This window comes from Oncorhynchus keta, chromosome 15 (genome assembly GCF_023373465.1).
Source record: "Oncorhynchus keta strain PuntledgeMale-10-30-2019 chromosome 15, Oket_V2, whole genome shotgun sequence".
NCBI classification, from domain to species: domain Eukaryota; kingdom Metazoa; phylum Chordata; class Actinopteri; order Salmoniformes; family Salmonidae; genus Oncorhynchus; species Oncorhynchus keta.
The window spans coordinates 19,648,648-19,661,174 of NC_068435.1; the positions used below are offsets into that span (position 1 = coordinate 19,648,648).

The 12,527-nt window shown below is 43.4% G+C and overlaps 1 protein-coding gene across 12 annotated transcripts in view; it reads right to left on the bottom strand.

Moving 5' to 3' along the window:
* Positions 1–12,527, bottom strand: part of LOC118394591 (GRB10-interacting GYF protein 2-like) — a 26,536-nt gene continuing 14,009 nt past the window's right edge. For all 12 annotated transcript variants that reach the window (XM_035787927.2, XM_035787921.2, XM_035787920.2 and 9 more), the window contains exons 16-28: positions 11,948–12,189; positions 11,442–11,572; positions 11,121–11,221; positions 9,943–10,038; positions 9,601–9,771; positions 8,909–9,142; positions 7,987–8,118; positions 6,174–6,419; positions 4,599–4,795; positions 4,150–4,289; positions 3,671–3,873; positions 3,007–3,154; positions 1–890 (exon numbers count right to left, since the gene is read on the bottom strand). In XM_035787927.2, the coding sequence (XP_035643820.1) occupies positions 823–890; positions 3,007–3,154; positions 3,671–3,873; positions 4,150–4,289; positions 4,599–4,795; positions 6,174–6,419; positions 7,987–8,118; positions 8,909–9,142; positions 9,601–9,771; positions 9,943–10,038; positions 11,121–11,221; positions 11,442–11,572; positions 11,948–12,189 (2,109 nt within the window). In that variant the 3' untranslated portion in view covers positions 1–822. The remainder of the gene's footprint in view (positions 891–3,006; positions 3,155–3,670; positions 3,874–4,149; positions 4,290–4,598; positions 4,796–6,173; positions 6,420–7,986; positions 8,119–8,908; positions 9,143–9,600; positions 9,772–9,942; positions 10,039–11,120; positions 11,222–11,441; positions 11,573–11,947; positions 12,190–12,527) is intronic.

Genomic DNA, 12,527 nt, shown 5'->3' on the forward strand with positions numbered 1-12,527 from the left:
AGAGGTGTGAACAGCCCACACAAGAGACTGTTTTATTTCATACCGCAATAGAAAAGTATGACTCCAGTAGTTCATCATTTTCATATATTATAATACAGATGCAGAATTGAAAGGTTATTCTTTAAACAGCCTAGTATTTTACAAGAAATGGATAACTACTTGGAACGGTCAAACATATCCTTAAAACAGGACATCAGTGGGCACACACATCCTTGGCTCCTACAATACCACCACCATCCACAAACAGGAGTGAAGGAAGGAGGAGAAAAGAGGGGGAGAAAAACATTCAATAAATAAAAATAACAAAACAGAAAAAAGTTCTCTATCCCCCCCAATGCATTCAACTTCATGGGGAAAAGATTGCATCAGGTAACGTCTCTCTTCTGTATACTTTCAGACAAGATACTAGGAGGGGACTGAACAACCGACCACAGACAGGGAGAGACATCCATGTCCTGCCCTCAGCTCTTTTCTTTGGGAGAAGTCAGATTAGGCCTTTACATTGATTGATTTGTTGTTCGATTCAATGCTTGGTTGGTTTTTATGGTTCTGTTTGATTGTTTGGCTGCTTCGTTAGCCTTCTCCCCGTCTCACATAGGGCAAAATACTCATTAGGGATGTTTTTTGAGGGGTCCTCTAGCACTGGAAAGCGTCCCCAGCTTCCAATGACAAATGTTAAATTAAAGTACAAAACAGAACGGAAAGAGGATGCTGTTCACAAAAGGAAAGGGACATTGGGGTGTGAAGGTGGTGGTTGTAGGGGGTACAATGGCAGCTGTTCAGAACGATATGGTCAGTAGGGTTGGCAGCAGAGCAGTCCCTTTAAAAGTCCTCCACCGTCTCGATCTCACCCATATTCAACCTCTCAGACGCCGCATTCACAGAAAAACCTGGGAAGATGAGAGAGAACAGGGAAAAATTAATTTAGTATGAGAGGTATGCATGTGGTAGTCAGAAGAGATGCTAATCCAATTAGCATTAGTCGTAACGCCAATGAGAACAGTACATTCTGAGTCAAGGAGTGCACAGGAGTGAATGGGAATCATTTGGGCGCTGGCTCAACAACCCAACACCAGCATGAATTACGTGAACAAGATGTACAACAGTACAGATCTTTTCTGAGATTATCAACTTTTTCTCCTTAAAACCTCTTGAGTGTAGGGGGCAGTATTTTGATGTTTGGATGAAAAACATACTCAAATGAAACTGCCTATTTAACAGGCCCAGAATATGCATATAATTGTCAGATTAGCATAGAAAACACTAAAGTTTCCAAAACTGTCAAAATATTGTCTGTGAGTATAACAGGCGAAAACCTGAGGAAAATCCAACCGGAAGTGCTGTTTTTCCCGAAAGCTCTCTGTTCCATTGCCTGCCTTCGCTCCATTTAAAGGGACATCAACCAGATTATTTTTCCTATGGCTTCCCCATGGTGTGAACAGTCTTTAGACATAGTTTCAGGCTTTTATTTTGAAAAATTAGCGAGAAAGATCACATCGCGTCATTGTATGGCTGAGTGCCAGCGTTTTGCATGCGCAACAGCTTGGAGCAGACATATCTCTCTCTCCTATTGAAGAAGCTACAGTCCCGGTTCAAATATGATTGATTATATATTGTAAAAACAACCTGAGTATTGATTACAAAAAACGTTTGACATGTTTCTACAAACATTACGGATACTATTTGGAATTTGTCTGCGATGTAGTGACCGCTTGAGCCTGTGGATTTCTGAAAATAACGCGCCAACCAAATGGAGGTATTTTGGATATAAAAATAATCTTTATGGAACAAAAGGAACATTTATTGTGTAACTGGGAGTCTCGTGAGTGCAAGCATCCGAAGATCAAAGATAAGCGATTCATTTTATTGCTTTTCTGACTTTCGTGACCAATCTACTTTGCTGCTTGCTGTTTGTAATGTTTTGTCTACTGAGAGACTAATGTCCTTACATAAACGCTTGGTATGCTTTCGCCGAAAAGCTTTTTTGAAATCTGACACGCCAGGTGGATTAACAACAAGCTCAGCTGTGTTTTGCTATATTGCACTTGTGATTTCATGAAAATTAAATATTTTCAGTAATTTAATTTGAATTTGGCGCTCTGCAATTCAGCGGATGTTGACGAAAATTATCCCGCTAACAGGATGGGTGCGTCAAGAAGTTAATATCGCATAGCTTTGTAATCGTGACATTGCGTACTTTTAAGGAAAAAAGTTTGACGAATACCTTGACTTTCTAGAGGGTAGTGATTGACGAATGGCTTAGCATCCATGTTACACAGCATTTCAACGTGAATGGGATTGGCCAAGAATCCCGCCTGCTCTCAGCCATATAAACATTGGCTATTCAGCTTTCTTGCCGTTACGGCTTTTCACTAGAATGTCTTGGTGTAGCACTGTTTCTTTAAACACACTATTGGTGGATGGTTCATGCTCTGGGTTGCCAGCTAAAGCTGTATCAAATATGAGAAGAGATTTAGAAAGTCGATAAAAAAAACGAATTGACAGGCCTTCCGAGTGGCGCAGCGGTCTAAGGCACTGCATCGCGGTCTAAGGCACTGCATCGCAGTGCTTGATGTATCACTACAGACCCGGGTTCAATCCCAGGCTGTGTCACAGCCGGCCGTAACTGGGAGACCCATGAGGCGGGGTACAATTGACCCAGTGTCATCCGGGTTAGGGGAGGGTTTGGCCCGGCCGGGATTTCCTTATGGCGAGCTGGGCATGCTGACTTCGGTCGCCAGCTGGAAGTGTTTCCTCCGATACATTGGTGTGCGGCTGGCTTCCGGGTTAAGCAAGCAATGTGTCAAGAAGCAGTGCTGCTTGGCAGGGTCATGTTTCGGAGGACGCATGGCTCTCGACCGTTGTCTCTCACGAGTCCGTAGGGGAGTTGCAGCGATGGGACTAGACCGTAACCACCAGTTGGATATCACAAAATTGGGGAGAAAAAGGGGTTAAAGTACCACAAAAAAACATTGACAAACAGTGCTTTAATAGTCTATTCCTCACCTAGCAGGCTGGGGTCTGCCCGGACCATCTTCTGCTTTTTCTTCTTCTTCCCTGAGGTGACGGTCTCAAAGCGTGCCTGCTGCTGGAGGCTGGTGTGGTTTGACTGGTACAGAGGAGAGCCTGTCCCGCTTACACCCCACATTGAATCCTGGGAAATAGAGTCACAAAGCAAATGAGGGGTCAGATAACTACTAACATTGGTAGCAGGGTATTGATTAATGTATGGATATCTGAAATATTATGGTCCAGCAATATTAGGTCTCTCTCTCTCTCTACATGATGGTCCAAAGTAACATTTTGAAAGCCAATGAACAGTGGTCACAGACCAACCTTGTTATGGGAGAACTTTTGATCCAGCTTAGAACCAACACACCTGACTCGACACACAAACTGGTCATCGAGACCCAGGGATGTGACCAGGACAACATGGGAAAGCAGGGAAATCTGTACAATTCTATCTTTCTGACTAGACTACAACATAACTCTCCAATGTAATTTATTTTTTGGGGTTATTTTTGAATATTTAGACAGGGAGGAAATCAAAGAGAGTACAGGCACGTGGGAGACAGATTGAAGGGATTGAACCCCGGTCTCTGGGGGGGGCAGGAATGTTACCACTAGACCAAAGTCACACCAATGACCTGGTCTGCTGTGTCTCTCTCACCTGCTGTTGCTGTTTTAGTGTTGGTTGCTGGTTCTGCGGGGCCGGGGGCGCTTTCTGTTGGTTGGCATTCTGCTTGGCACGGCGCTCCAGGAACTGTTTGGCAAACTCCTTGGCCTCGGACGTGTCCCCCAGGTAGGCGCGCACGTAGTCGTGCACCTCGTACGGACTGTCCACCTCCTTCAGGAAGGATGCAAATGTCGGGACTGCAGCCAGAGGAGGAAGAGGGGCAGGTGACTTTTAAAGATGGGATCACACAGTAAAGATTACTTTAGGTTTGAGTTCCCTTTAGAATTGGAATCGTATTCCCTAAAAAGTGCACCGTTTGACCAGGGTCTATAGGGAATAGGGTGCCATATCAGACACCTAGATTGTTGGTTTGTATAGTACGTTATAGAGAGACTCACAGTCCAGGTTGTTGGCGGTGTTGAGGGTATATATATATATATCACACACCCATACATATACACACACACACTCACCATCCAGGTTGTTGGCAGTATTGAGGGTGTGCAGGGTCTTCTCACACCACTGCATGAAGCCATCCTGCTGTCTCTTATTAACCCCCTGGAACAACTTCAGCAGCTTCTCCTCCTCCTCCACCTTCTTATTGGCCCGACTGCTGCTCACACAGTTATCACACAGTATTAGATACACTGACTTCCTTTTGAACAACCAAGTGATCCATGGTATTGAATTATATCAGACTAATTTGATCATACTTCCACTTCAGTGGAATTTTCACTTAGTGTGTTGACAACATACGACTAAGTGAAACGTAAACTTCAGCAGAATCTAGGACTCTGCCATTAATAAATAAAACAAATATTAGTGGTATAAAATTGTCCTTCCAACCACCTTCCTTAAGTCCAGCAGCCAAAATATATACTGTCAATCAGTTGCGAGCTGTAAAAGTGTCCTGAGGTTGTACCTGAGGTTGGCGTTGCCCTTGTTGTTCTTCTGAGCGTTGGGCTTCCTGGCGGGGGGTGGGGCCTGGGCCACCTCCTCCTCCCAGAAGCCCATGTTGGAGTTGGTGCTGTCGCCCCAGATGCTGCTGTCACCGCCCCAGTTAGGAGCCCCGCCGCTGGTGGCCACCGAGCCCCACACTGAGGGGCTCAGAGCGGTGGTCTTGGGAAAGAGGGGTTAGAGAAAGAGAGATCCAACCTGGTCAGACCAGTGTCATTACGTCCAAGTAGTATTCAAACAGGGTTGTCTTTGATTAACTTGTTCAGTGTAGGGGGCAGTATTTTTATTTTTGACTAAAAGACATACCCATTTGAAACGGCCAATTTCTCAGGCCCAGAATCTAGAATATGCATATAATTGTCAGATTAGGATAGAAAACACTAAAGTTTCCAAAACGGTCAAAATATTGTCTGTGATTATATAACTATATAACAGAACTGATATTGCAGGCGAAAACCTGAGGAAAATCCAACAAGTGCTAGTTTTCCTGATAGCTCTCTGTTCCATTGGATGTCTTGCCTCCATTTAAAAGGGATATCAACCAGATTCCTTTTCCTATGGCTTCCTCAAGGTGTGAACAGTCTTTAAACATAGTTTCAGGCTTTTATTTTTTTAAATTAGCAAGAAAGAACCCATCGCGTCAGTGGATGGCTGGGTGCCAGCAGAGTTTTTCATGAGCAACAGCCATTTTCTCTCTCTCTCCTATGGAAGAAGCTACATTTCGGCTGACATATTATCGATTATATATTGTAAAAACAACCTGAGGATTGATTATAAAAACGTTTGACATGTTTCTACGACCATTACGGATACTATTTGGAATTTTCGTCTGCGATGTCGTGACCGCTCGAGCCTGTGGATTTCTGAACATAATGCGCCAAACAAATGGAGGTATTTTGGATATAAAAATCATCTTTATGGAACAAAAGGAACATTTATTGTGTAACTGGGAGTCTCGTGAGTGCAAACATTCGAAAATCAAAGGTAAGCGATTTAATTTATTTGTTTTTCTGATTTTCATGACCAATCTACTTTGCTGCTAGCTGTTTGTAATATTTTGTCTACTGAGAGATGTTCTTACATAAAAGCTTGGTATCCTTTCGCCGAAAAGATTGTTGAAATCTGACACGCCAGTGTTTTGTATTTTGCTATATTTTACTTATGATTTCATGAAAATTTAAATTTTTGAGTAATTTAATTTGAATTTGGCGCTCTGCAATTCAGCGGATGCTGATGAAAATGATCCCGCTACCGGGATAGGTGCGTCAAGAAGTTAAGAGGAATGTTTCCCCAACCTCCCAAGCCTCTCCATGTATTTGATCTAGTCTACAGCTAGTACACCTGATTCAACATGTCAAATAACCATCAAGCTCTTGATTAGCTGAATTAGGTGAGCTCGTTCACAACTACACACATTTTGAAACGTCCGTGGGTCCCATTTTTAGACAACAGTATCAGCACATCGCCAAATACATGATATCGAAGACTATGAATGAATGCAGACAAATTCATGAACGAATGATCGAGCGAACCAACTCACAGCTCTGTTCTGTGCACGGTTCTGCTGGGTGACTGTGGGGTGACTGGGCTGCTGGCCCCCAGCCCCCTGCTCCTTCCTCTGCTTCACCTGCTGGGCCTCCTCTCTCTGGATCTCCAGCAGGGACTTCGTCGTGGCCGGCTGCTTGGCCACGCTTCCCCAGCCAGAGAGCTTGGCCTGGGGATTCCGGGCCTCCTGCAGGGCCTGCTGCTGCAGGAGCTTCAGGTGCTCCGCCTGCTGGCGCCGCTGCTGCATGGGTGGAGAGAGAGGGGGGTTCATGATTACGGATCTAGGATATAAAGCATGATGGATTTGTAGAACAATTCTATTTCATGCTACCTTAGTGCTAAGTGGGAAAACTCATTATCATCCAGAAAATCGTATCAAAACAGGTACAAGAAATTGGTATGGCTGCAGGGGCATTATTGAGTAGCTTGGATGAAAGCTGCCCGGAGTAAAACGGCCTGCTCCTCAGTCCAAGTTGCTAATATATGCATATTATTAGTAGTATTGGATAGAAAACACTGAAGTTTCTAAAACTGTTTGAATGATGTCTGAGAAGAAATCCAACCAGGAATTGGGAAATCTGAGATTGGTCGATTTTCAACCCAGACCCTATTGAATACACAGTGGGATATTGGTTGTTGCACTTCCTAAGGCTTACACTAAATGTCAACCGTCTTTAGAAACTTGAATGAGGCTTCTACTGTTATGTGGAGCCAGATGGGAGCGGTTTGAGTCAGTGGTCGGGCAGAGAGCCAGGTCCTGGTCACGCGCATTTCACATGATAGCGACCTGCGTTCCATGGCTTTTCTACAGACAATGGAATTCTCCAGTTGGAACATTATTGAAGATTTATGATAACATTCTAAAGATCGATTCTATACTTAGTTTGAAATGTTTCTAAGATCTGTAATATAACTTTTTGAAGTTTTCGTCCGACGTTCGGCTGGACCTGCACGAGCGTTTGGATTTGTGTACTAAACGTGCTACTTGGACATAAATAATGGATATTATCGAACAAAACAAACATTTATTGTGGAACTAGGATTCCTGGGAGTGCATTTTGATGAAGATCAAAGGTAAGGGAATATTTAATGTTATTTCTGATTTCTGTTGACTCCCAACATGGAGGATAATTGTATTTTCTTTTCTGAGTGCAGTCTCAGATTATTGCATGGTTTGCTTTTTCCGGAAAGTTTAAAAAAAATCTGACACAGCGGTTGCATGAAGGAGAGGTATATCTATATTTCCATGTCTAACAATTGTATGTATCAACATTTAGAATGAGTATTTCTGTAAAATGTGGCTCTATCACCGGATGTTTTTGGAACTAGTGAACGTAACACGCAAATGTATACTGAGATTTTTTTATATAAATCTGAACTTTATCAAACAAAACATACATGTAATTGTGTAACATGAAGTCCTATGAGTGTCATCTGATGAAGATCATCAAAGGTTAGTAATTCATTTTATCTCTATTTGTGCTTTTTGTGACACCTCTCCTTGGCTGGAAAAATGGCAGAATTTTTCTGTGAGTTGGTGGTGACCTAACAATAGTTTGTGGTGCTTTCGCTGTAAAGCATATTTGAAAATTGGACACTGGTGGGATTAACAACAAGATTACCTTTAAAACGGTAAAGATACGATGTATGTGAGGAATTTTAATTATGAGATTTGTGTTGTTTTGAATTTGGCGCCATGCACTTTCACTGGCTGTTGTCATATCGATCCCGTTAACGGGATTGCAGCCATAAGAGATTTAAGGTGTCACCCATGTTAAACGTAATACTTTGACTGTAGCTGCACTTACCTCCTCTCGTGCCTGTCGTTCTCTCTCCTCTTCCCCTTTCTGGATCTCAGCGAGCGACAGCGCGTTCTGGGACTGAGAGATGGCTGCTGCCGTGACTGCTGACTGCTGGCCCCACTTAGAGGAAGACGGCAGCTATGGGACAGGACAAAGATTCGGTTAGTCAGTGAGAACGGCAAGCAGGACAGTCAGGGCTGTATCCATGACAAAGAAATATTCACATACAGGAACTCATGTATGTGATTAGCACAATAAATACCAGACCAAAAGATCAACGCCACATTTTAATGTTCAATTAAAAAGGTCAAATACAGTATTTATGATATCCTGACCTCAATTATTGTTAGTAGGATAGTGCATTGTTTATAGGCTATATTGTTACATTGTTATAGGCTATATAGGTTATAGGCTATATTTTATTTAATCAGGAAGTCCCATTGAGGTCAAAAGACCTCTTTCCTAAGGCAGACTTTATATAATATAGTATTGTGTATAGGGCTGGGAATTGGCAGGGACCTCACGATACAGTATTATCACGATTCTTTGGTGCCGACACAATATGCAATGCGAATCTATATGTATTGCGATCCGACACTCTTTTTATTGCAATTTGATGTTCCAAACATATTGTTCACCATATGTCTGCTGCAGAGGGACAAGACAGAGCCATGACAAAACGAGTTTTAAATCAGTCATGGAAATAAGTGCTGAAAACTAATTGGCTCCCAACTTAAAAAGATGGAGAACAAGCTGTGCAGTTACAGCCAACTAGCGCAAAGATAATATTGCAATATTGTCAAAACTATACATAAAAAAACAACATCCCGTATGTAACTATCAATCCCCCCCCCATCACTAATTGTGCAGTCGATGGTACCTAGCTGTTGTAGTGTTAGGTGTCTTAAGGTGTTATACTGTCAGTTACCTTCATCTGGGCGAGCTGCTGTTGCTGCTGTAGTCGGCGGAGCGCCTCCTGCTGCTGCTGCCTCTGTCTGGCTAACTCCTGCTGCCTCGCCGCCTCCTGCTCCCTCCTTTTCGCCTCCTCCTGCTGTTGCCGTACCAAAGCCACCGCAGCCGCTGCCTCCTCCTCCTCTTGCCGCTTCTCTTCCTCATGCCTCCTCAGGGCCTCCAGCTCCTCCTGCTTTCGGCGCTCCTCCTCCTAAGGAGGAACGATAACACGTTTTTTTTTTTAAATAGGGCCAACTTTATTGAGAAATGCAGATGTGCTTTCTGATTTACATAAATTCAAAGAAAAACCAAACGAACAGTTATATTATCAGTATTGCATATTTCATGAAGCCTACTTTAGGCCAGCTAATAGCCTAACCACCAAACAAGCAACATTATGGACAAAATAAAAATCTTGTTGCTGCTGAATTATGTTGCTGTGACAATACAGATCAAATTAAGATCCTACACCTGTATGTGGAAATTTGCATTTGGTATCACCAGTCCCAAACAATAAGGGCAGGGTCGTATTCATTAGGCACACAGTAGCAAAATATTGAGTAATTCTTATTGAAAACCAGGTTGTTCCTTCCCGTTGTACTAAATGTTGTTCTATTTGGTGCCTACTGAAGAAGACCCTGTACTGGTCTTTATTGTGAAACCCAGCACCTGTTTGCGGAGGAACTCTTCCCTTTGCTTCCTCTCCACCTCCTCCTCCCTCCTCCTCTCCTCCAGTCTGCGAAGGGCCTCCTCCTGCGCATGCCGTTCCTCTTCCTCCTCTTTCTGTTGGCGCTGTGCCTCCTCCTGCTGCTGCTTCCGCTGCCTCTTCAATGCCTCCTCCTGTGGATAGAGAAATCTATCAAATCAGTTGCATAAAACATAAATTAAGGCCTCCTCTTAGGAATTTACAGGCTAATGGGTCAATCTTGCAACTCTAGGCAATCATATATTGAACATCAACAAAGCTGACATGCATATTTCAGCAGGCAACAGTCTAATGAACCCCCCCACCTGTTTCTGACGTGCTAGCTGCTCCTCCTCCTGGCGTTTGTGTTCCTCCTCCTCCCTCTTGGCACTCAGCTCTGCCTCACCCCGCTCCAGCTCCAGCTGATCAAAGACATTTACAGTTAATAAGTAAATCACAACCACATAAAAAACACCTTTTCACATAACTCAGCGATGCACGAAGTAAACTGCATTGTCGGGCCGATTTCCACATACAACTAAGAACGTTAAAGTAGAAGGCAAAAATTCTCTGCTGTTTTGGTCCAGTAGCTACCACGTTGTAGCAGAGTGAAGCCAGTGGCTGAAAAAGTACCCAATTGTCACACTTGAGGAAAGATACCTTAACAGAAAATGACAAAAAAAAAGTGAAAGTCATCCAGTAAAATACAAGTTAAAGTCTAAAAGTATTTGATTTTACTTTATAATCGAAAGTTCAAGTATAAATAATTTCAAATTCCTTATATTAAGCGAACCAGACAGCACCATTTTATTTATGGATAGCCAGGGGAACACTCCAATACTCAGACATGGGCTGGCGTGGTTACACATGGTCTGCGGTTGTGAGCCTGGTTGGATGTACTGCCAAATTCTCAAATCAATGTTGGAGGCAACTTATGGTAGATAAATGAACATTCAATTCTCTTGCAACAGTTCTGTTGGACATTCCTGCAGTCAGCATGCCTCAAAACTTGAGACATCTGTGGCATTGTGTTGTGTGACAAAACAGCACATTTTAGAGAGGTCTTTTATTGTCCCCAGCACAAGGTGCACCTGTGTACTGATCATGCTGTTTAATCAGCTTCTTAATATGCCATACCCATCAGGTGGATGGATTATCTTGGCAAAGGAGAAACGCTCACGAACAGGGATGTAAACAAATTTGTGCATAAAATTTGAGAGAAATAAGCTTTTTGTTCGTATTGAAAATTTCTGCTCATGAAAAACATTTTAAAATGTTGCGATTATATTTTTGTCCGGTATAGTAAAGTACTTTACACCACTGAGTGAAGCACATGCACAGATACTCAGGCACAGTCTTATTGCTGCTTGTGGCAATTCATAACGCTAAACCTTTAAAAGTGTTTAAAAACAGTCAAATTCCCCACATTGAGCCCTAGCCCCAGGCACTTCATAAAGATCTACAACTTAGGATTGCATAAGTATAGAAAATATGGTGCTCTTACCTTGGCAGCCTTATTCTTCTCCAGGTTTTGCATCTGTTCTATGGTGGGGGCCTGGGCCATGGAGTCTATGGGCAGATCCCACACACTGCTGCCCTCCCACGCTGCACAGGCACACAAAACAGTCAGTTAGTAAGGCTGGATGGATGGTCATTATATATCATTGATCCCCATTCATTCATATGATTTTGAGCCTTCTCCACTTTTTGGTGAATTGAGAAGGTTCAGATACTCGAACTTTCAAAAGCTAAATTGGTTATAAACATCAGCCCAAAACAAAATGAGTGCTAATGTTTTCAGTGTGTGTTCTGCATTAAGTTTTACCACTGGGTGTGGGTTGCTGGATGTTTGATGTGCAGGAGGCCTGAGAGGTGTTCTGCATTTCCCACACAGAACCCTGGGATTCTGGTACGGACATGGACCGAGTCACAGGAGGTAAGAGAGACTCAGATGTTCTACACAGGGAGCCAAACACAGAAATGGCATAAATAACCAGAACACACCAGTATGTTGACACGGCATTGAATAATGCCCACAGTGAAAGATGTTTGAGGAGAACCCGTGTAATATTGAGTGTGCGAGTATGTCTTCATCATTCAGTAACTTACAGTTAAGTGCATTCATCTTAATATAGCTGGGTGGGACAACCACATATCTGTCATAGTAAGCATATTTTTTCTCAAGGTAGCTATCAGCAAAGTCAGTGCTAGTAAGGGGGGTGGAGCCAAGTGAGAGTGTTTGAGGGCCTAGTAATGCTGAAGCTGTGTCTCCAACCTCAACTTGTTGAGGGCCTGGTATTGCAGCAGAGGTGTTTGTGCAGATATGCTTACGTGTTTTCTGCTGACCTCATCTTGAGGGCCTGGTATTGCTGGAGGAGCAGGTTGATCTGCTGCTGCTGTTGCTGCTGCTGCTGGTGTGGTGCTGAGCTGAGGGCCTGGGCTTTCTGCTGGGCCAGGGCTTGGGCATACTGCTGCCTCAAAAGGTACTGGTACTGCAGCTGCTGCAGCTGGTACAGGTTGAGGGCCGTCAGCTCCTGCTGCCGCTTCAGACGCTCCTGGTCCCCGGCATCACCCTGGGGAGACAGGCCGAGTAAGACATAGGATCGGCAAGGGGACAGAGAAGTAGAGCCACAACACAGGCAAAGGGACAACGACCTGGGCTGCATTCAGCATGGCACAATGTTGTGGAACGTTCAATATGTTATGTAGAGTGAACAAACCTCTGACTTAGAATAAGGAATGGCAACGTCACAACATTTGCCTTCTGAACGTGCCCTATGCTAAACATAAACTTGCTTTGACCATGAGACGATGCAGATGGTGTGAGGTGCATCGGAAACATTTTGAATTGCTCATAGACTAATTAAGATTAATTTTAGGATAATACAAAGTAGTGAATTTTAGAATGCTG